The sequence below is a fragment of the Lampris incognitus genome, chromosome 7, assembly GCF_029633865.1.
Source record: "Lampris incognitus isolate fLamInc1 chromosome 7, fLamInc1.hap2, whole genome shotgun sequence".
Taxonomy (NCBI): domain Eukaryota; kingdom Metazoa; phylum Chordata; class Actinopteri; order Lampriformes; family Lampridae; genus Lampris; species Lampris incognitus.
Window position 1 is genome coordinate 61,897,019 of NC_079217.1, and position 22,356 is coordinate 61,919,374.

The 22,356-nt window shown below is 47.6% G+C and overlaps 1 protein-coding gene across 2 annotated transcripts in view; it reads right to left on the reverse strand.

Annotated features, from left to right (window-relative positions):
- Nucleotides 1-972: 972 nt before the first annotated feature.
- ercc2 (excision repair cross-complementation group 2) overlaps nucleotides 973-22,356 on the reverse strand; it is a 21,695-nt gene continuing 311 nt past the window's right edge. Inside the window, exons 2-24 of one of the 2 annotated variants that reach the window (XR_008810511.1) lie at nucleotides 21,580-21,679; nucleotides 21,322-21,399; nucleotides 20,480-20,542; nucleotides 19,786-19,899; nucleotides 18,811-18,927; nucleotides 18,507-18,623; nucleotides 17,173-17,296; nucleotides 16,289-16,385; nucleotides 15,408-15,541; nucleotides 14,276-14,444; nucleotides 12,949-13,067; nucleotides 11,922-11,991; nucleotides 11,516-11,585; nucleotides 11,288-11,389; nucleotides 10,944-11,007; nucleotides 10,539-10,660; nucleotides 8,784-8,876; nucleotides 8,499-8,571; nucleotides 7,553-7,623; nucleotides 5,576-5,719; nucleotides 4,893-5,036; nucleotides 2,362-2,524; nucleotides 973-1,261 (exon numbers count right to left, since the gene is read on the reverse strand). Coding sequence is in view for 1 of the 2 variants with exons in the window: in XM_056283293.1 (XP_056139268.1) it covers nucleotides 2,432-2,524; nucleotides 4,893-5,036; nucleotides 5,576-5,719; nucleotides 7,553-7,623; nucleotides 8,499-8,571; nucleotides 8,784-8,876; nucleotides 10,539-10,660; nucleotides 10,944-11,007; nucleotides 11,288-11,389; nucleotides 11,516-11,585; nucleotides 11,922-11,991; nucleotides 12,949-13,067; nucleotides 14,276-14,444; nucleotides 15,408-15,541; nucleotides 16,289-16,385; nucleotides 17,173-17,296; nucleotides 18,507-18,623; nucleotides 18,811-18,927; nucleotides 19,786-19,899; nucleotides 20,480-20,542; nucleotides 21,322-21,399; nucleotides 21,580-21,679 (2,278 nt within the window). In the remaining variant the exon portion in view is untranslated. Of the gene's footprint in view, nucleotides 2,525-4,892; nucleotides 5,037-5,575; nucleotides 5,720-7,552; nucleotides 7,624-8,498; nucleotides 8,572-8,783; nucleotides 8,877-10,538; nucleotides 10,661-10,943; nucleotides 11,008-11,287; nucleotides 11,390-11,515; nucleotides 11,586-11,921; nucleotides 11,992-12,948; nucleotides 13,068-14,275; nucleotides 14,445-15,407; nucleotides 15,542-16,288; nucleotides 16,386-17,172; nucleotides 17,297-18,506; nucleotides 18,624-18,810; nucleotides 18,928-19,785; nucleotides 19,900-20,479; nucleotides 20,543-21,321; nucleotides 21,400-21,579; nucleotides 21,680-22,356 lie in introns of both variants that reach the window. The other variant, XM_056283293.1, reaches the window with a different exon arrangement.

Genomic DNA, 22,356 nt, shown 5'->3' on the forward strand with positions numbered 1-22,356 from the left:
TATCTATTAACTGTCACAGAGAAAGTACTGACTGTACATTTACTGTGATGAAATACTTTTACCACTGTTACTTCAGATGCATTGTAGTCCTGTAGAGACTAGCGGCTGGTTCCAGGCTAGCTAAGCCACCACTAGAACGTCACACAAGCTGAAAATAACAGTACGTATGTGTTATTTATGTAGAGAATGTTACACGGAGCCTCTTCCGGTGCCGTTTGTTATGGAAACCATGAATATGTCTGTATTTTATATTGGAAAACTTGAAATGAAATGTAAAATAAAGAACCTTGAGACTCTCTCGGCCTCCTTTATCCGTGTCCAAACCTTCTGTTCTGTGCAGAATGTTCCTCAGTTTTCTAGTTTTGCCTGTCGCGCGTCTGTCACTATTCATTCAACTTCCATATGCAAGTGTTAAGTATTGAGCCTATGTAACGACCACGGATGTGTAGACTCGCTAGCCCGTGGCTAACGAGTCGGACCCTTTAGTCGACTGGTTAGTGCAGTCCCCCGTGGTGCGGGAGACCCGGGTTCCCGTCCCGGCTGCCCCCTGAATTCGCCACAATTCTACCCCCCTCCTTCAGGAAGCGCGTCCCTGTGCTTCAGCATACCAGCCCACACGTTTCCGATGGCCTCACCATCCCACTTCTGACACAAATGTAGGGAACCGCCGCAGTCGGGATGGGAACCCGGGTCTCCCGCACCACGGGCAACTGCGCTAACCAGTCAACTAAAGGGTCGGACCCGTTAGCCAAGGGCTAGCGAGTCCAGTCATTCGTGATGGTTACACATATAAACGGCTGACGTGTTGTCTTCATATCGTTTCTGTGGTGGTCTTTGCAAACGTTCATTTGTGATGACGGATCACATCCCGCTTACTTGAAATTTTACCGGCACTCACGGGGTTGTCTCGTAAAATTTTCAACGCAAAATGCCCTCCAAAAAGCAAAAACACAACCCATCAGTTAAGTACAAACAAGTATTTATATTCCAAAGTGGTGGTTGAACAAGTGCACAAAAACTACCTTGCATCATTGAACGTACAAAAAAAGTGTCTATTTACAGTTGCAGCAGTGATGGAAGCAGCCGATAGCAGATTTGTCTGTATGACAGACGGTCTGTTGACCGGCGGAAGACATGGCGCACGGTCCCACCCATCAATATGTTTGCTGTTCATGCAACAGAATCTCCGACTGGCACCCGCTTACAAGGGACGTGTCCTTTTCAAACGTGCTTATCGAGTCTGGGAAGGATCGTTTGAAACCTACAGGTGTCAATAATAACAGATAAATCACCCAGCGTGTCAGTGTAATGTCAGCTGTACTGTGTGTAACTGCAACATCGACCCAAACCCGGCACACCCACGTGTTGACAATGGTTCGTCCGTTTTGAGAGTACGACACCGAGTAAAATCTACAGCTATCTCTAAAGGACGAACGGCATTTCTGGTTTCCCGTAGTTCCGCTATACCCGCCCCCTAACCCATACCGGGTGATCTGTAACACTGAACGTCTGCACCGAGACTGCAAAATATTACGTCAACCTGTGTAATAACGTGTAATGCAGGAATAACATGAATTATAAAAGCTGAAACATAACTGGAAAAAAAAAAGCTTCTCCCTGAATCCTACGTACGCTAAATTCTACCGGTCGTACCCCAAACACCCCAGAAAGCCGTGCTGGATGATGCGTGCAAGTTTGCGAGTTAGCAAGGCAAACCTCAAATGGCAGAGAAGACGGCGGTGGGATTTTAAGTGATGGTTTCGTTTCATCTAACAGAGTCCAAAAGGCGCATGTGCGCGAGCGCACACACATCCAGAACTATTGCTTAAGGTCGGAGTCAGGAAAAAGGACCCAGAGATTTAAGAAATGACGAGGACTTGTTAGTCGGAACGTCAACCGTGCTGAATCAGAAATGTGGAGCATCCAGTTCAGTGCGCGAGTCCTAGTTCTCAAATCTGTGGTTTCATTTCATATAAAAAGGAGGAAGAGAGAACGATGAATATCGGGGTCGGGAAAGTCCAGGTGGAGCTAAGCGTTATGACGATCGGTATATCAAAAGTTTAGCCCTGACAAACTGGGAACTCTGGCTTAGTCGCAGCAGCTACCTCAGTAACCAACAGCCTTTAAAAATACTTGCGGTTTGTTCTGTACTACTTCGCTGCTAGATGGGTGGAGTCGACCACATAGAGCCGTACAATGAGTGCTAGAAAGTTGAGATGATAACGCAAATACTTAAAAAGCTATTTTTATAAACTTCTCCTTCTGTGAAACTATGTGACTCGTCTCATTAAAGCAGACCCCACCTTCCACGTGAGCTGGGTATATAGAAAAGAAACTGTGTGCAAAAACTACTTGACCCACAACTCATTGACAAGTGAGTTCCTGGGCAGTGATGACATCAGCGAGCCCGGCGTTGCCGTGGTGATGACCCTCAGGCCTGGTGGGAAATCTGAGTGATCTTCTGCCGCATCTCCTCCGACTCCAACTGCTCCAGAGTCAATAGGGACAGACCCAGCTGGTCCTCCTGGGGAGGAGAGAGAGAGAGACAGAGAGGTCAAAGTAAACCATGAGATGAGAGGAAGCGGAGTTAAACCGAAGGGTCCAAAATGAGACACAAACACTCTTGCTACAAGAAGGTTGCAGGTTTGAATCGTAAGACCAGCCAGGAAACCCCATGTCAGTTAGAAGGGAATGAGTTATGCTGCATTCAGTCATAACTTTCTCATGATAGTCTGTCTGGTTTACTATAACAGCGCATCTGCCTTTGTCGGCTGGAAGGATGATGACGTTATTGTCCTTACTGAGAGTCGTGAGAGCGTTCCTCTCGTCTCTAGTGATGTTGGACGGCGGCGCCTTCGCATCGCTGAGGCAGGCTGACACTTTCGTCCACAGTTGCTCTGCTTCCGGGTCCGTGATGCGATTGGTACGGATCGCCGATTCCGTGGCTGTGATCAGTTCCACTAGCGGGATTTGCCTCGGCGTGACAATATATTTCAGTCCCTTAGCAAGGATGTCTTTCTCCGCCTGGGTGAGTTGTCTGTTGGACAGATTCTTCACCCACTTGTCCACATCGCCAGCATGTGTCTGGCGTCCATCTCTCGGTCTGCCGTTGAGGTCGCCGTCCACTGTCTGCCGATGTTTCTGGCGTGCAGCGAGTGGTGGAACTTCTTTTGCTGCCTGGTTTTCGACTTTCCGATGGTAAAATCGGTTTGTCTCACCCATTCAACAGCTGGCTCTGTGCCTTCTGGAGGATCTGGCTAGCTCGGTGGCCCTTGACCGAAGATTTCATTTGCAGTGTCTTGGGTGTAATCCCGCTCCGTCTGCATCTGAGGCCGAATCTCAGGTGGTTCCTGTAAGTCTGCCATCTTGCGCGACATTTGCTCATACTCGCGTACAAGTTTAAGGCAATCCTCGCCGAAATGAGTCAAAACGTCTTGATGCACGCTCAATAATCCAGGTGAGGAGATCCCAGAAAGTTGAACCAGTTCATCTGGACACAGCGTTTAGAGGGAGAAACGTTTCATCCCTCATCTAAGTTCGTCAGTCTTACCCGACCACAACTGCGTTGTTTATAAGGGTGGGGTCCCTGCAGTCAGCTGAGACGGAGGAGGTCACTTAGATGAGTGATGAAACATATCTGTCAATACACGTTGAGTCCAGACGAACTGATTCAACTTCCTGGGCTTTCCTTACCTGGATTATTGATCAGGCATCAAGACATTTGAGGGAAGTGCTTTCTTTCGTTACCGTTATTCTTTACCACCCTCACCAGAGTTTACCGTCCTGTTCTCGTCCCATTAAATGACCTGCAGTTTGCCGTCTACCATCTGCCGTTTCCTGCTGGATCCATCTGAACACAGCATAACACTCTCTACATTGTGTCGGACCGCAGCGGCTCAGTGGCTGGCTGTGGAAAACTGCTTGTGCTGGGACACTCCCATTGGTCAACTGAAATACTATTATTATCATTATATTACAAGGAATTTGACTTAGTATGTTGCTGTTGGTTACACAACATATACACATGTACACAGCAAGACTAAATAAGTGTAACTGAATCACAAGGTTCGATATCAAACGCTAAATATAATAAGTATAAAGTGAAAAATACAAATGTAAAGTAAAAAAAATTGAGACTTGTAAATTATATAAGAAATGTATGGTAACACTTTAGTATGGGGAACATATTGTATGTAAAAAAACTTAATTACTAGTGAATTAGTAATGATCAAGATGTCACTTTAGTATGGGGAACATATTCTAAGTAACAAAAACTTAATTTACAGTAATTTAACACTATGAACACTTGTAGTTTTTTGTGTTGTTATGTAAGAACAGACCATATTCATTAAGTGTTAGTAAGGGAGAATAACTCTTCTTGTGGTACTACCACCTTATAAAGGCCATACTAAGCAAAGCATATTGAGATGGTACTACTAATAAGCAATACTTCTGAGGTTATAGAGGGAAAACTCATAGTTAATGGCTTACTGGTTGCATAATAAGGCCGTGCAGAATAAGGCATTAATGACTACTTAATAATGACCAATTAAGAGCCAATATGTTGCTAATTTGCATGCTAATAAGCACCTAATTAATGGTGAATATGTTCCCCATACTAAAGTGTTCCCAAATGGATTTCTATTTAACTCTCATCATCATTATTTCATAGCAGATATTTCTATTATTATGATCAGTAGTAGTAGTAGTTGTACAAGTATTAGTACTAGTAGTAGTCATTAGCGGTTGTGCTGGGAGGCTCCCAGTGAGCACCAGTAGAGAACTGGTTGCACTGGGCAGCTCTCTGGTGTGAATGTGAACGCGCTGGGTGTGGAGTGCACAATACAACTCGACACAAACACAACACAACACCACCGTATGTTACACGGTACCTGTCGGAAGGGCTGCGCCATCTGCCGCAGGAAGTGCTTGGCCAGCTGGACGGTTTCGTCGACGGTCAGGTTCAGGCTGCCGTCGCTGATGTGCTCCTGGATCCACCGCGGCAGCTTCCCACGCTTGTCAGCTCGGGCGTAGCGCTGAGGAGAGGGAGAGGACGCCTTGCTCAGAGCTAGAGGAAGCCGCCTCAACTCTTCATCACCAATACCAGCGCCTCTTCATCCACTTACCTACCTACCAGCCAAGTTAAGAGACTCCTCAGTGCGTAAGATTGTCTCTTAAAAGATATTCTCAGATACCGTTAAGTTTTTGTTTTTTTTGCCCCTCTTTAGAATGATGTCTTTGTGTTGTTGGGTGTTGTTTATGTTGAGCTTTTGCCCCGTCAGATCGTTCCTGTGTGTCAACCAACTTGGTTAACAACAACAACAACAAAAAAAAGTTCAACCTGACAGAAGAGACCTCATATCGACTGTAGGAAAGCGGTTGGCCGCGGGTCAGTCGCAGCAGCAGCTGGTTGTACCAGGAAGCTCCGGGGAAGTGAAGGTGAGTCGTGTTTCATTTTGTACAGAGCAACGATGACAAAATATTTTCGCAGGCCGAGTTTCACCCTAAAACAACCAGATCACCAAAAATCATGTGCACAATATAAACGCCAGCAGGAAGGTGAAGAGACACACACCTTGTCAGCAAAAATCATGAGTCCGTAGTCGGTCTTGCCTCTGATGGCTCTGCCGACACACTGGGCCGCGTGGCGCATGGCGTCAAACGTCAGAAAGTCATTCTCCCGGATCTGGAACTGGTCCCGAAGGTACTCCAGACGAGCCTGGTGTGCGTTTGTGTGTGTGTGTGGAAGTAAAAAACAAAACATACTGTCAACAAGTTTCGTACAGCCGAGTCGCCTGACCTACATGTCTTTGGACTGTGGGAGGAAACCCACACAGCCACAGGGGGAGAACATGCAAACTCCACACGGGACGACCCGCCAGGGTTGGACTACCCCGGGGTTTGAACCCAGGACCGTCTTGCAGTGAGGCGACCCCGCTAACCACTGCGCCGCCGTGCCGGCTGTGATGCAGATATGAACAGGTGTATTTACAGAGGGCCCACATCACCTGCAAATCTTCACATTTCTCAGCTTATTTGTACATTTCCTGTTTTTCCACATTTACAAACACACATGAATACTAATGACCCCCCCCTGAAGGCTGATTCAGTTGAATGTAGAAGAGGCACAACAGCAAATTCTATCATGACACTTCCCCCCCCATCTTCACAAAGTACTTCGCATTCATGGGGGGGGTTAGAAACGATGTCTATTCCTAACTCTGGAGTCAGACAGATATACAAAAAAAGGTTCCTGGCATCTGTATTCGTTACCAGCAACGTATTCTATTCCTCCACCAATTACAATGTTTTAGACGGGTGGAGACGTTCGTGGTTCATTTCACTGAAACAGTGGAAGAAGTTCAGAAAATGGTCCCCCCTTCCTGTCATGCTGCCTGTAAGACCAGGGAACCACAACTTTTCAGTTATATCACCACATTACTAGAACCACAATCCCACAACACACCTGTTGGCATCATATCAGTATCCTGGCATCATATCAGTATATTGATATATCGGTATATTGATATCATATCAGTATATTGATATATCAGTATAATGATATCATATCATTATATTGTTATATCAGTATATTGGTATCATATCAGTATGCTGATATCATATCAGTATACTAGTATCATATCAGTATATTGATATCATATCAGTATATTGATATAATTTCAGTGTATTTGTATCATATCAGTATATTGATATCATTTCAGTGTATTTGTATCATATCAGTATACTGATATCATATCAGTATACTGATATGATACAAATACACTGAAATGATATCAGTATATTGGGATCATATCAGTATATTGCCCAGTTCTACATCCAGCTGAGTCACGTGTGACATATAAAAGCGTCACCATGCAACTCTAACACATTAGTGTGTAGCAACATGTATATCAGGAATGAACTCCCAACAACCTCCTAAACATTTCTTGTGCAGTTCTTGAAATTTTTTTCAAGGCCTGATTGACTGAATCTGTTTTCCAGAAGGGAGAGGGAATGAGGGAATGTATCTGTGGCTCCTTCATACTTTTTTTGGAATTTGCCCTTTTTCTCCCCAATTGTATCCGGCCAATTACCCCACACTTCTGAAATCCGCACTTCTGAGCCGTCCCGGTCTCTGCTCCACCCCCCTCTGCCGATCCGGGGAGGGCTGCAGACTACCACATGCCTCCTGCCATACACGTGGAGTCACCAGCCGCTTCTTTTCACCTGACAGTGAGGAGTTTCGCCAGGGGGACGTAGCGTGTGGGAGGATGTAGGGACGCCCGACCAAGCTGAAGGTAACACAGGGACTCAAACCGGCGATCCCCGTGTCGGTAGGCAACGGAATAGACCGCTACGCTACCGGGACGCCCCTCTTGAGCTTTTTTGATGACACCCTGCACACAGGAAGACGCTATACCGTTTACAACCAGCCGAAGAAAACACAACTGACTCAGATTCCCTTCTGCTGCGGCAGTGTGTGGACACCGGCATGGTGGAGGAGGAGGAGGAGGAGGGGAGGGGGAGAGGGGGGCGGTGTGGCGGCGCTCACCTTCAGGATGCGGCTCTGCGTGTAAACGTACGGCACTCCAAACATGATGACCGCCCGGCCAAAGTGGTGCACTGTGGGAGAGGAACGGCGTCTTTTAGAGGGGAATAAGTTTGTCATACTACATCTCCATAACACGCCGCCAGCAGCCACGACGCTGAGCAGCCGTCCTCGTGTCTCTGGAACGTCGCCGGAATCGTTCGCCGGGTGACGGGGCGGAAAACACCAGCGCCGGCGCGATGCACAGCTGTATGACGCAGCGCTGTTGCTACGGAAACCAGGAAGTAAGTTCTAACATCCACGCATTGTCCACCAGCGGGGTCAACAGCGGACACAATCTCAGCGGCGTTTCAGAGACACACGGAAGACTGAAGGCTGCCACTTGTCCTGCCCTGTACACCACACATCCAGTATGTTTTGCCTCGGCTGACTGGATCTTAACGTGGCGAGAGATCAAGTGAAAACGACAGTTGTTGGTTTTTTTGTGGATTTATTTTCTCCCCGATTCCATCCGGCCAGTCACCCCACTCTCCCGAGCCGTCCCGGTCGCTGCTCCACCCCCTGTGCTGAACAAAGAAGCAGAACCTATCAGCAGCTGAGTACCAGCTTGTCCTCGGCTTACTTATCTGGTCTTGGGGGGGGGGGGGGGCATTTTCGGCATTTATTTGACAGCGATAGTTGAGAGAGAGACAGGAAAGGCGGATGAGAGAGGGGATGACAAGCAGCAAAAGGTCCAGGCCGGATTCGAACCCAGGCCCCTGCGGTAAGGACTCAATTTCGATTACAATCTTTGTGTTCCTGACATCGACCGGCCCACTAGGTCAAAACTCCTCTTGTGTGAAAACTTACAGCAGCAACAGAAACTTGGAAAAATAAAAATTAAACCTTTACTGTGACTGAATGGGTTTATCAGACGAGGTGAGGGGGACAACGTATGACCGTCATTTACCGAAGTCTATTCCCTCAGACACCTTGCCCCTGGCCACAGACAGAAGGATGGCCCCTCTGCCATTCTCACAGGCCTGGAGAGAGAGAGAGGGAGGGAGGGGGGGAGAGAGCAAGAGAGAGAGGGAGGGAGAGAGGGATATGCAGGAGAGGTCAGTGTCATGTGACCTTTTAGCACAAATCCAGGATTATGATATCGCTCCACAAATCTACATGTAATGAATAAGACTAGTCCCCTTCCCTCTGTGTTTATTTGTATTCTCCCCCCCTTCATCAGCACGGCTCTGACCTCCTGGTACTTTTCCAAGGCCATGCTGGTCTCCGCAGCATCTGGAGTCTCAATGAAGATCAGCTTGTTCCTCTGGATGTTCTCCAAAATGCCCTAGACACACACATACACATACACGGGTTAGAAATACGGACAACTGTGGCACTTTCTGTGGAGCCAAAATGAAACACTGACACCACCCAAATCCACACTGAGGACACCAAATGTGTGTGTGTCAGGCATGCAACCTGGTTAGGGGTGAAAAGGGTGAGGAGGATGCACGAGTAGAGAAAACACAGATCCTCTAGGTGGGGGGTCTGCTTCTTTTTCTTTAATTAAACTACTAAACGCTCATTTCTGATGTCGTGCAGGATGACTCCGGTGCCGGTCACAGCTACGAGACTGAGCAAAATAAGGTAAAAGCATTATGTTATCACGTCCGATGTACCTTTATATCTGATATGATCACACTGACACGGAAAATTACCCAGGGGCAACCCCGCCAGCTACACAGCTAATCACAATTATTTTTAAAATCGTTAACTCTCCATATCCGCTCTGTGCCGGAAACCATTTTAAAAGGTGAAAAGAAAAATTACGGGCGTCCGGGTGGCGTGGCGGTCCATTCCGTCGCCTACCAACACGGCGATCGCCTGTTCGAATCCCCGCGTTACCTCCGGCCTGGTCGGGCGACCCTACAGACAGTTGGCCGTGTCTGCGGGTGGGAAGCCGGATGTGGGTATGTGTCCTGGTCGCCGCACTGGCACCTCCTCTGGTCGGTCGGGGCACCTGTGCGGGGGGGGGGGGGGGTAGCGTGATCCTCCCACGCGCTACGCCCTCCTGGTGAAACTCCTCACTGTCAAGTGAGGCGACTCCACATGTGTCGGAGGAGGCGTGTGGTAGTCTGCAGCCCTCCCCGGATTGGCGGAGGGGGTGGAGCAGCGACCGGGACGGCTCGGAAGAGTGGGGTGATTGGCCGGGTACAATTGGGGATACAAATAAAATAAATAAAAATGACTAATGTGAATATGAAAGAGTATCCTATTCTTTAGGACTGGTGGTGGGGGAGGGGGGGCAGGGCTAGAGGAGTCCGTCCTTATTTTTTCTTCTCGGCCTGGACCAGTGTTTCAAGGGCACACTTTCGCCGTGTGCCTCAGCCTTTGCCCTCCTCTCTTCAGCCATCTGCCTGTTGCTCTCCTGAGCACTGCCAGATGGCTGGCAGCCATACTTGCTCTGCCGCCATTGGCGTTTGTCAGTGGGTCCTGCTGACCAGATGTTCTTACAGAGTGTGCAGTCCAGCTCCCCGTACCCGACATCCTCCCTTACCAATGTTAGCTAGCTTGCTAACAATTCTTGTTTCCTCCAGTTTGATCTCTTACCTCCATTTTCAGTTGACGCCTTCTCCGTCTCGGATGATCCGCTGTGGCGACCCCTAACGGGAGCAGCCGAAAGTAGTAGTAGTGGTTGACGCCTTCTCCGTAGTTTCGCGGCTGGCCCGCGCCACGGTGGCAACTTCGTTTCGGCTTTTTCCCCACAGCGAGTCACAGGCTGGTGGTCTGGGCTCACACTGGACTGTGACCAGTGCACTGATTGTCTATCTATGGAAGTCACCTTTGAGCAGGCAGGCTCTCGACTCCCCCCCCCCCCCCCCCAATTATTTCTCAGTGAATTTGCACAAATCACATCGGTGACCTATTCTGGATTCAAACCAGCGAGTTTCATCGAAAGGTGACAAGTTCGCATGCCTGGTATGTGTGTGCGTGCGAGTGTGCCTACCTGTTCATACCAGGAGGCCACTATGTTCTCCATGTAGACGTAGCTGGTGAAAAACGCCACAATCCCGTCGGGGACGATGGCCGACATCTCCAGGAGGAGGTTGCCGTAGTTACGGATCACCGCTAGCGGTCGGGAAAACAAGACACAGAACAGTGCCTTCGTATATGAACACAGTGACGCTACTCACTTACTGCAACACCTTTTTCCCACAAAAATGATACAAATACATGCACTGTATTCAATTTCCCACACATAATATCTCATGAAGCTGTATGAAATCATAATGTCAACCACGGTGCAATCACACAAGCCATGTTTTACACATATTTAGCCGGTATCAGTCAGGGCAGCTAGTGGAGGGAATCGGATTGTGAGGACAGAGGTGAGAAAGGCATTTCTACTAACCGAAGTCTTCTCTGGTCTCAAACTTAGAGCTCAGGGCCACCTGGTCATTTCCTCTGCCCACGATCTAACAAACAAACAAACAAACAAACAAACAGTGTCAGACAGATGTAAAGATAGACAGACAGACAGGGAAAGAGAATGAATAAATTGATATGACAAAAAAAATGCGAGAAAAAAAGGAAATGGGGGGGGGAAAATGTAAATAATGAGGAAAAGGAGGGACAGAGGGAGGCAGAGAAGGGAGGAGCTGAGAAAACAGAAAAAAACAGGTCAGAGACAGCAGCTTTACACATTGTAAAGCTGTTTGGCGCCCCCTGGGGGCTGGCAGACTTACGGTTACCCACCAAGGGACAGAGGCAAGTCCGCGCCAAAGTCATGGTGAAGGAAGCCATGGTTACCGGGCGGAAGTCGAGTATCCTGGGGTAGATGTCGAGGGGCGAGAGGGTCTGAGGAGAGGGAAAGCCCGGACCTGATTAACCGATCAAGCGTCGCTTGTTCAAGACGCAGAAATTCAACGTCCTTCAAACGGGAACAAGTAAAAAAAAAAGATATTTTGGGGGGCGGTAACTTACCCCAGAGGTGATGACGACCGACTGGAATCGTTCAAAGACGGGCTTGATGGCGATGGAGGGGTCCATACAGCTGAAACGGGACGGACAAGTTGTTCCACTCATCTCGACGCGAGTCGGCTCACATTTCTATCCTGTTCTGTCCCGTACTGTACCCTTTCTTTTGTTAGTGCACCTTTCATCACAGTGACCTCTTCCTTTTATCCCTGAACCACTCTGGAAATCTGATTTTGAATATTGGCTTATAAATAATAATGATACTACTACTACTACTACTAATAGTAATAATAATAATTTGTTGTTGTGTTGATTCAGAGAGACGACATGAAAACTCCCTTTTTTCCCATTTACTAAAACAACGTTGGCTGGTAAATCTTGTGCTGAACAGAGCAGGTGCTTCTGTGCCCACCTGAAGTGCAGCACCGGATTGGCGATGGTTGGCGTTCGGTCCTCGAAGGGCTCAATGAGGATGGTGAAGCCTTGTGGAAGGGAGAGAGAGAGAGACGGCGACAGAGAGAGAGACACAGAGAGCGAGATTGACAGAGGAGAGAGAAGAGCTGAGTAAGGATCAATCCAACTGTCCGTCCGTCCAAATAGGATGGCCTGGGCATTCATGAGGAAAGAGAAATTCAAAACATCAAACTTAAAAGTGGAGTCGAGGTATCGCTGATATGATATGCGAAGAAAAAATACACACACGGAAGTAAATACACACTAGATGTGTACAATATATGCACAGGGAAAGACTACATACTGCCATGTCCTGCCAACTGCCCACAGCAGACAGACGCGTCCTTCGAGCCCTGAACTATCTAAAGACGCGGGTCATAAAATGAAAAGTCCTGTGGCGAAATTATCTGAGGTGTTAGAAACAAAATTCCATCCAGAAACATTTCTTCTTCTTCTCCTTCGCCCAACAGTAGCGTAGTTTCCACCGGCACCCTGCTGGCCAACGGTACTGCTGGTGGTCGTTGGGAACTCGGGCCTCGACCGACCCGGTATGGAAATCTGATTTTATCCCATTATTTAGTCAATAAACATGACCATCTAGAGCAAGTCGTTGTCGTCCGTATTTTCTTCATCTGAGAGTGGATGTAATTACTATCTTTATTTGTGTTGTGTGTGTGTGTTTTGGTTTTGTTGGAGCAGAAATAGAGATCCCTGAATCGACAGTTCACAACTTCAGGATCTGTGACCGATTCGTTTGCTTTATCCTATTTTCTTTCCTCTGCAAAATGGTGCACCGATTCAATTTGAGTTAAATCTATTTCGGCAAGTGCAAAACTTCAACGATAGCGCAGTACACTATCGTCTAAATGTTGTGTACTTTACACTACAGCAAAGCCCCACTTTTAAACGGACACGCTTGTGTAAGTGATATACAACGCAACCTTTAGTGTTTGTAAGTAAGAGGAAGGGTTTAAGGAGGCTGGTACCTTGGCTGTAGGTGCTGACCAGAGTAGCGAAGTTGGAGATGAGGGTGACGGCCGAGAAGTCGGCGATGTCGGCGATCTCCAGCGTCCGCAGCAACGAACGCAGCCTCTCCGCACAGAACCTGAGGACGCAGGCGGGGGGAAGGCTGGTCAGGGTGCGAGGAAGGACGAGGAAGTTTGACGCGTGATCAGATTTGCCGTGGGGGGGAATTTAAACCGAGCTCATTTCTGGATTTTCGGCATCGTTTTGATAACCGTGCTGAACGCGGCCAAATCAGGCTAGCGGGAGGGATCAATGAGGTCGGTGTTCGACGGCTGGTTTTACAGTCACGTCACATCTGATACGGTCAAAGACGCTCCCTTGGGAAGGACTCACTACTCCCTATCCTGCTGAACAGCAAAAACACAGTGTGTGTGTGTTGTGTCTTTCCTGAAGGAGGTGTCTTTGGTACGGTGCTGTTATCCTACAGCGCCATTATCACATCCTGCACTGATCCTACAGCCAGGAGGTCACAGTGAGCAGACATTTGCCTTTTTCGATCAAAAAGACAGGTGGAGGTGCTAGCGCAGGGACCAGTAGACACACCCACATCCGGTTTCCCACCCGCAGACACGGCCAATTGTGCCTGTAGGGATGCCCGACCAAGCCGGAGGTAACACGGGGATTCGAACCGACGATCCCCGTGTTCGTAGACAACAGGATAGACCACGGACACCCCATGCGTGAGATTCTAAATGAACTCAGACCCCTTTGAAGCAAACTGTAGTCAGACCTCCATGGGAGGTGGTCCGACAGCGGCTTATTTCTAGTCCAAATGATTAAGCGCTATGAACTGAAAGAGGGCTCAGTTTGCTTTGTCTTTTGCTACACAACCTTGGTCTGTAAGGCTTTCCGTACACAGACCACGTGTTACGACACAGAGGGCAAAAAGCAGAAGTCACAGCTGGCTGATGTTATATTTAACTAACACCTCACTGGGAGATATTTGGGACACTTGACTACAATAGAGAAGATGATTCGTTAACTGATGTGCTGCATGTAATAAAGTTGTCCTTCAAAAGCCTTGAGTCTAGTCCAACCAGGCGGCTCTTTGGGCTGAATCCCACCGAGCTCGGCGTCATACCTGCATAGCCCCACTTTGCTCCGCACAAACTCTTTCATATGACGCGCAGGAATTAGATGAGAATGGGTCTGACAGCCCAGGGGTGGAGTCTGGTGTGAAACACGGCTAACACAACATGTCAGCCTTCTGAAGACGAGGGTATTGTTGACAGCGTGCACCACGGCACACCGCCCGGCACCGCTGAGCGGACGCAGGCTGACACTAACCTGAGGGGTTTGCGGTCGATGCAGACCTTGTCAAAGATGTCTTTGAGGAACTGGGGGGCGCTCTCCTGGACCACATGGTGAACCCTCAGACGAGCCTTCAGGTACTCCAGGAAACGCTTTAGGAAGCCCACGAAGTGTTCGGCCGTGCGGATGCTGCCAGGCACCGCCTCTGAAAAAGAGGGCGAGAGAGAGAGAAAACACAAGACATTGTTGGAACAAAGGGAGGGGAGGAGAGACAAAAAGAGCAAGAAGGAAGGGAGGAAGGAGGTGATGTTAATTTAACTGGAAAACTGTCAAGAACTTCCTGCAATTTCTTTCTTCCTAATCTGATTTTTTTTTCCATTGTTGGCCAAAAATACGTAAAACACAAATGACAAACACAACAGGGGAAGTGAGAGAGAAATAAAGCACAGAATAGCTTCATCTGTTCCAGCATTTTGCTCTGAAATTTCCCGTAAACAAAAAAAACAAAAAAAGACGCAAAGAAAAAAGAAAAAAAAAGAAGAGGAAGTCACTTCCTCTTCTGGTTACAGGGGTCAATGACTTCCCAAAATTCACCAGCCCCACTTACACGACAAGCCAAATCCATATCAGAACAAAAAATGAAGGCTGGGTGCACAAAGGTTTCCCGATGGTTCAGCCTGACAAAACAGGCTGCACTTAAAAAGTACATTCAAATATGTTTATTTTTACCATTATATATTAATATATGATACAATATATAAGCATAATAAGTTATATTAGTATATAATATAATATATAAGTGTAACGACCATGGATGTGTAGACTTGCTAGCCTTTGGCTAATGGTTCGGACCCTTTAGTCGACTGGTTAATGTAGTCGCCCGTGGTGTGATATATGCAAGTACTAGAAGATGCTGGAAACCGGAGTCAAATTCCTCGTATGCATAAGCACACTTGGCCAATAAAGTTGATTCGGATTCTGATTAAACTGAAGGAAGACAGCCCATGGGGCAGGGTACGCCAGATGTTTCTGCAAAGTCTTTCTCAGTATGAAGTTTGTGTGTGAGGGTTCGGGTTTAAAGGTTTTAGGTGGCCCATACAGCTCAGAACACATTGGGCCTTACTAAATTCTAGCAATCCAACCATCTGAACACGCCGGCGCCGCCTACCTTGGAGAATTTCGTCTGGCAGTACTGGATTTGCCATGTAAATGTCAGTTTCTCTGGCGATATTGGCCTCCTTCAGTCCCTCCACCAGCTGCCTGTACTCCTGCTTGAGCTTGGCAGCATCCGTTTCTTTGATCCTGTCAGACAGCAGAAGGAGGCGGGGGGGACGGCGCCAAATCAGCTTTCTTTTCACTAGCTGTTAGCATGAGCATCACTTCAGCTGATGGTAAGTGTGTGTGTGGGGGGGGGAGGGGTCGTCTGTGTACCTTTGCATAAGACCTTTAGACTGTTTTTTTTTTCATTTCTGTTTCAGTATCTTTAAACAGGTCAATCAATTTTGGATCAGACTGAGAATGTAAAATAAGGGATGCACGCGGATCCATAACCCGCTGGTATCCGACATGAACGGCATCGCTGTCTGCTCTGATGTCCAACTGGGGAAGGAGAGCAAAAATAAAAATGCTTCGTTGTTGTTTAAAGGCCTGCGTGCGTGTAGAGAAACGGTACGGAGGAAAATAAATCAGGGGGAAAAAAGCCTACCTGTCGTGACTGTACAGCACTGGCCTACGCAAATAACAATCGATATGAAAGTCGTTTAATCACCATGTTGTGCAGAGTGTGAAGACGTGTGTTTCAGTTTTATCATTTGTATCACGAGTGCAGACTTTTCCAGACACATGAGTGAATACTTACTCTACTAATCTACTGCATTTGGGCACAGAAACGTGACGTTAACCGGATATTTCATGAAGAAAAGTGTTCCTGAAATTCATTTCGACCAACATCCATTTACTTCCATGGATGAAATCATGCAAGCAAAATATGTTTCCATCAAGGACCCCCCCCCCCCCCCATATGACACCGGCGTTTGTTTGTGCGCCTACTTTTGTATGGTGTTTTGGAGTGTGTCTATGTTGTTCTGGCAGCGGTCCAGCGTCCGTCTTGTGACATTCACACTCATGGAGTCGATACAGACGTTGTCTGATGGGAGAAGAGAAAGACACGCTCGGAAACTGGCACTTTGTTTTCGTTTTTTCAATCAAAACCATGATAATCACAATTAAACCTTTTTTGGGGGGGGGTGATTTTCCCCCCTTTTCTCCACAATTGTACACGGCCAATTTCCCCGATTCGAACCGGCGATCCCTGTGTCGGTAGGCAACGGAATACACCGCTACGCTACCCGGACGCCCTAAAACTAACTTTTAATTGTCTTTCTGTTTCTATTTGTTTTAATCTGTCTGGTTCTTTATAATAGCAAGCATTTTGAGCTTCACTTTATGTATGAAGGGTGCCATATAAATAGGTTTTGTAATAATGATAATATTAATGATAATAATATTTAAAGATCAGCACAGTCACCCAAGTTTACCATATATGGGGGAAGCCATTTAAAATTTAGGAAACTGCGTTCCATTTTGTTTCGTTCTTAAAATATTCTTCCAATTTCCTTTTATTTCATTGTTTTTCTATCGCCTACCTCCAAGGCATGAAAAGAAAGAGGTGAAGAAAGGAGCACGAGACCAAGAAAGATGCGGAAAAATCCTCTTAAAAGTTCCCTACGGATTTCCGAAAACAAACGCCCGTTAATAAAACACCTCAGTCACAGAACGACCATCTCCGTTGGGTCATTCCTGTCTGCCGAGTCTCAACACAGAGAAGCTTTACGAGGAGGAGACGGACGTGCTTACGGGGATTCTGGGTAAAAAAAACAACACGGTCACTGTATCAAAATCACCCGGGAGTCGGACTGGGTTCGTATCCTCACCGATGTTGTGGGCCTCGTCGAACACCACCACAGATTTCTTGGCCAGCTCTTTGGACACCAGGTCGGCGATCTTGGGGTCCAGGAGGTAGTGGTAGCTGTACACCACGATGTTGGCGTGCAGGATCTTGTAGGGAAGCAACAAAAAGAGCAAATATCACCAATACGCATCAAAAACGCCAATCCCCCTTCAAATTTGTCACATCGCCTCTTTAGACAGTATCGTTTCTCAAGGGGAACGGTACAGCAACTCTCCAAATGGGAGTACTAACCTTGCTTGCATAATAGAACAGACTATAGTAACTTTATTTTTCATGGAGGAGGTGTGTAGTAACCAGCAATGAAAAGACAGACAGCACAAAAACAGGCTATTACATTATTATAATAATAATGCAAATAAAATGTCTTAATATTGATAAAAACTAAGCGGTGTTGACAGCTCGTGGGCACCATATGCTTACAGGATTCATCAATTCATACGTCAGTATCAATATCAATGCAATTATTTGTTTGAGTCAACTCTTTGCCGTCTTTGTCCCCTCCGAGAATCACCACCTTGACGTGGTGGAGGGAGGGGTTTGGGTGTCCCGGTGATCCCGGGACACCCAACAGCTCCTGGTAGGGTCTCCCAAGGCAAAAACCCAATGAAATTACAACAGCAGAGCTGCAGCATCTCATCCGGAAAAGGGAGACCGGGCCCCCTCCTGGAGCCAGACCTGGGGAGGGAGCTCGCCAGCAAGCGTCTGGGGGCCGGGCCTTGTTGGCCCATGGGGCCTGGTTGGGCCCAGCCTGAAAAAGCAACATGGAGCCACCACCCCGTGGACCCACCACCCGCAGGGATGAGCATTGGGGTTGGGTGTAATGCTGGCCAGGTGGCAGACAAAGGACAGGACCGGGGCGTCGCTGACTCCCGGCATTGCAGACTGGTCCCCAGGACTTTTTTTTCTAATTGCCATAGTCCTGCAACTGAACACTGTATAAAACTGAGAATCCACAAAGTAATCAGCTCCTCGCCCATTTTTCAGCAGGAACCGGTAAGTTGGAACCAATATTCAGGTTGTTGTTTCAGCATAGTGCAAAATAAGTGACACGCTTGACTCTGATTGGCTATTGCCGGGCAATATGTGTAACAACGCTACATACAGTTGTTGTAGTGAATGTCATATAAAGATGGCGACCGGCAGATTGTCCATCAGTGACGTAACTTTTCTGCCCAACGTCAGTGGTGTTGAAACACACCGCTGAATATTACGGCTGTTAATGAAGAGTCATCCCTGCAACGACAGCGAGAGAGAGAATGTTGAAAATCTTGATGGTTTCCCTCTACGGTGACTTACGGAGTGACGTGCCAGGTAGTAAGGACACCAGCCTTTCCTCCTGCCGTAGTCCTTCAGGTCATCCAGGTTATAGATGCCGGCGGGCAGGGGCACCTGGCGCCCTGAAGCATCAAACTCCTAAAGCAGAGGAGAGTCAGAGGACAGCTAAGGGGACAGGCAGACTCGAAGATACGATGAGGAAAGGTCTCTGAGGACAGCTTCACTCTTTCTGAATCCAAACTTCATTAAAACATTTGTTGAGTGTTATTTAGATTCGTACACATACAGACCGTCTGTGCTCTGATAAAACCAACTGGCTTCTCACCTCATAGAAGCGGCAGACGGGAGTGCTGGGGTTGCTGTGGTGTTGTGCGCGGATGTAAGAAGCCGTCAGGCTGTGACATTTTCCATCCACCTCTTTCCCCAGGCGCAGAATACTCACCTGCACAAAGGCCGACGGCAAAACCACCGTGAGAACCAGACCAGACAGAAAGGCTCTGACATCACAGACCGAAGAAGAACGACAAGTGTTCCATCCACGAGCCACACCGTTCGCAACGGCGGCCACCAGCTAGTCCCTGGAGGGCACAGGTTTGACTCCTGCATGGCCTTAGATGCTTAACCTTACCTATTCTAGAGATGACACTTTCTCAATTGTGAGAAAAGTATTAAAAAATGTCACACAAAAGGTCATGCACCTGCTGTGTAGCTAAAGATGCAATCTGCACCTTTTCCATCCATCCATCCATCATCCAAACCACTTATCCTGCTCTCAGGGTCACGGGGATGCTGGAGCCTATCCCCGCAGTCACTGGACGGCAGGCAGGGAGACACCCTGGACAGGCCGCCAGGCCATCACAGGACCCACACACCTAGGGACAATTTAGTTTGGCCGAGTCACCTGACCTACATGTCTTTGGACTGTGGGAGGAAACCGGAGCACCCGGAGGAAACCCACACAGACACGGGGAGAACATGCAAACTCCACACGGAGGACGACCCCCGAGGTTGGACTACCCCGGGGCTCGAACCCAGGACCTTCTTGCTGTGAGGCGACCGCGCTAACCACTGCGCCACCGTGCCGCCCATACCAGTCAAATAAAATTTCAACCTTCCGAAAAACAGTGAAGAAAAAATAAACATGAAAAAATAACTGAAGTAAAATAAATGAACAGTCATTTGCCTTTCAGCTGCTGGCAGAAAAGTCACAGCAGGTACACACACACCTGAAAAACATGGCCAGTGCAGATGCTAAAATCAAATCCCATTCTGATTTCACTCACACACTCACACACGGTACCTCGGGGTGGATACAGAGGTTCTTCCTGGAGGACAGGGCCAGAGCCAGCAAGTTGTTGCTCTCTCCAGTTTCTTTGGAATAAAACTTCATCAGCTTCCTCAGCTCCTCTACCACCTGAGGACAACATGGAGAGTCACAAACGGAGTACCGAACCAAATGGCATCATAAGCTGCGTCTTCCACAGCCCTTTTATAGAACGAATCATCTTATTGGAGTTTTGGTTTTTGTTTTTTGTGCCGAGATTTTATGGCGGTCTCAGTATTTGGCGATCCAGTTTTCGACTACATGACCGTAAAGATGAGTTTAACGCTGGATATTACAGTTCTTCAACAGGTTATTAAGATTATGAACTTGTCAGTACCATTACACATTAACATATTAACCGTAAGTTATCGCCTTCTGCCTGTGTGTGGTCTCAGACAGACGATGTCCAGGCTTTGTGTGAGCAAGCAGACGTTTTCATTTCACTTTACGTACACGGTTTACAGCTGCTGCTTCACTCGTCACTAGATGAAAATGTGACATCGGGAGGGAAGGGGAAAGGTCTGGCTGCAGGGACCAGTAAGGAGAAACTGAGGGGTATGTGTGTGGGTGGGTGGGTGGGTGGCTGGGGGAGGGGGGGGGTGCTATTTAGTTACATGACAGTACTTCTGACTGCAGGGCTGCTCTGAACACAGTCAAATGGTGAACTCACCTTCTCGATCTCAGGAACTGTTCTAGAACAGTAGATTAGCTTTGTCACTTCCAGAGGATAGGCCTGAGAGACAGACAGACAGATAGACAGACAGAGACAGGGAGAGAGACAGAGACAGAGAGAGAGACAGAGACAGAGGCAAAAATGATCTTCAGGATTATAGCTTTAAGGCTGTGTGATTTATTGACGAATGTATTAGTCCTGACAAAGTGTCAGTCCTTTGAGGCTTTGAGTTCAAGCTTTCTAACTCGGTAAAAACCAAGAAGGGTGATGACATCAAATAAGGCTAAAGGGTCAGACATCAGCTCACGGCATTAAGTCTGAAAGTTATGTGCCTTAGCTCTGCTGAGCATTACAGTCTCGCTACTCCCCCCCCCCTTTTCTCCCCAATTGTACCCGGCCAATTACCCCACTCTTCCGAGCCGTCCCGGCAGACTACCGCATGCTTCCTCTGATACATGTGGGGTTGCCAGCCGCTTCTTTTCACCTGACAGTCAGGAGTTTCACCAGGGGGACGTAGCATGTGGGAGGATCACACTATTCCCTCCAGTTCCCCCTCCCCTCCCGAACAGGCGCCCCGACCAACCAGAGGAGGCATTAGTGCAGCGATCAGGACACATACCCACATCCAGCTTCCCATCCGCAGACACGGCCAATTGTGTCTGTAGGGACGCCCGACCAAGCCGGATGTAACACAGGGATCCGAACCGGCGATCCCCGTGTTGGTAGGCAATGAAATAGACCGCTACGCTACCCGGACTCCCTGGTCTCACTACATTTTGAACCCTGTGGCTGTAGAGGATCTGAAATGTCTTTAGTCTTTAGAAAAACACACAACTCACCTTTTGGTAAGCAACGATAAGAGACAGCAGAGAGATGGTCTTCCCTGTCCCTGATGGCATCTCCAGAACTCCATGACCCTAAACACACACACACACACACACAAATACCACTTGAGCGCTGAGGACAGACACATCATTTCTCCCTCGCCGTCTTGCGAAGACTGAATGTGCTGTGACACAAACCAGAGCTTAGGCAGTTCCGTATCAGTCAGATATGTCTAAAACGACTTTCTGTTGACCACACTGCACATTGTCTACCTTAGCGTCCAATGTCCTCTTCAGCTCCAACATGTAGGAGTACTGCTCGGGGTAGATATAGTCATACGGGAAATACACCAACAAGCCATCGATGTTGAGCCTGCAATAAAATCATGGTTTACTCGATTATTGACTAGCTCTACTGTACCAGCCAGCAGAAACTCCAGACTGGTTAAAGCAAATGTGAGTTTCGCACTTCAGTCTACCATTGATCACATTCAAGTGTTGCTTTTTAATAAACTGTGGCGTGCTGATGTTACATTACCTCTGAGACCATCCCTAAAAGGTCTCCTGGCAAGACTTTGCAGCTAATGTGAATCACTGGCTCACTAATGTGCTCCACTTGACATTCACTGTTAGCTATGTTTTGATCACTATATGGCAAGTATACAGCTATCGCTACTTCGTATAGAACAGTGTTTCTCAACCCAGTCCTCAAGGACCCCCTATCCTGCAGGTTTTCATTGTAACCCTGCATAGGCAGCCCTGCTTGTACTTACTCGACCAATCATCCCACAGCACTTAATTATGCAAGGTGTGCAACGTCTGACAAAATTCATTGCTGATTGGTTGAATAACTACAAACAGGTACCTATTCAGGGTTGCAAAGACAATATGCAGGATAGGGGGGTCCTTGAGGACTGGGTTGAGAAACACTGGATAGAACTACAACGGTTACTATTTAGCCAATATACCAATGTGTCGCACCACGTTATGATTACTTTGTAGCACTCTAATGAAACCAGTTGATAAATCAATGTGCTTATCGCCGATAAT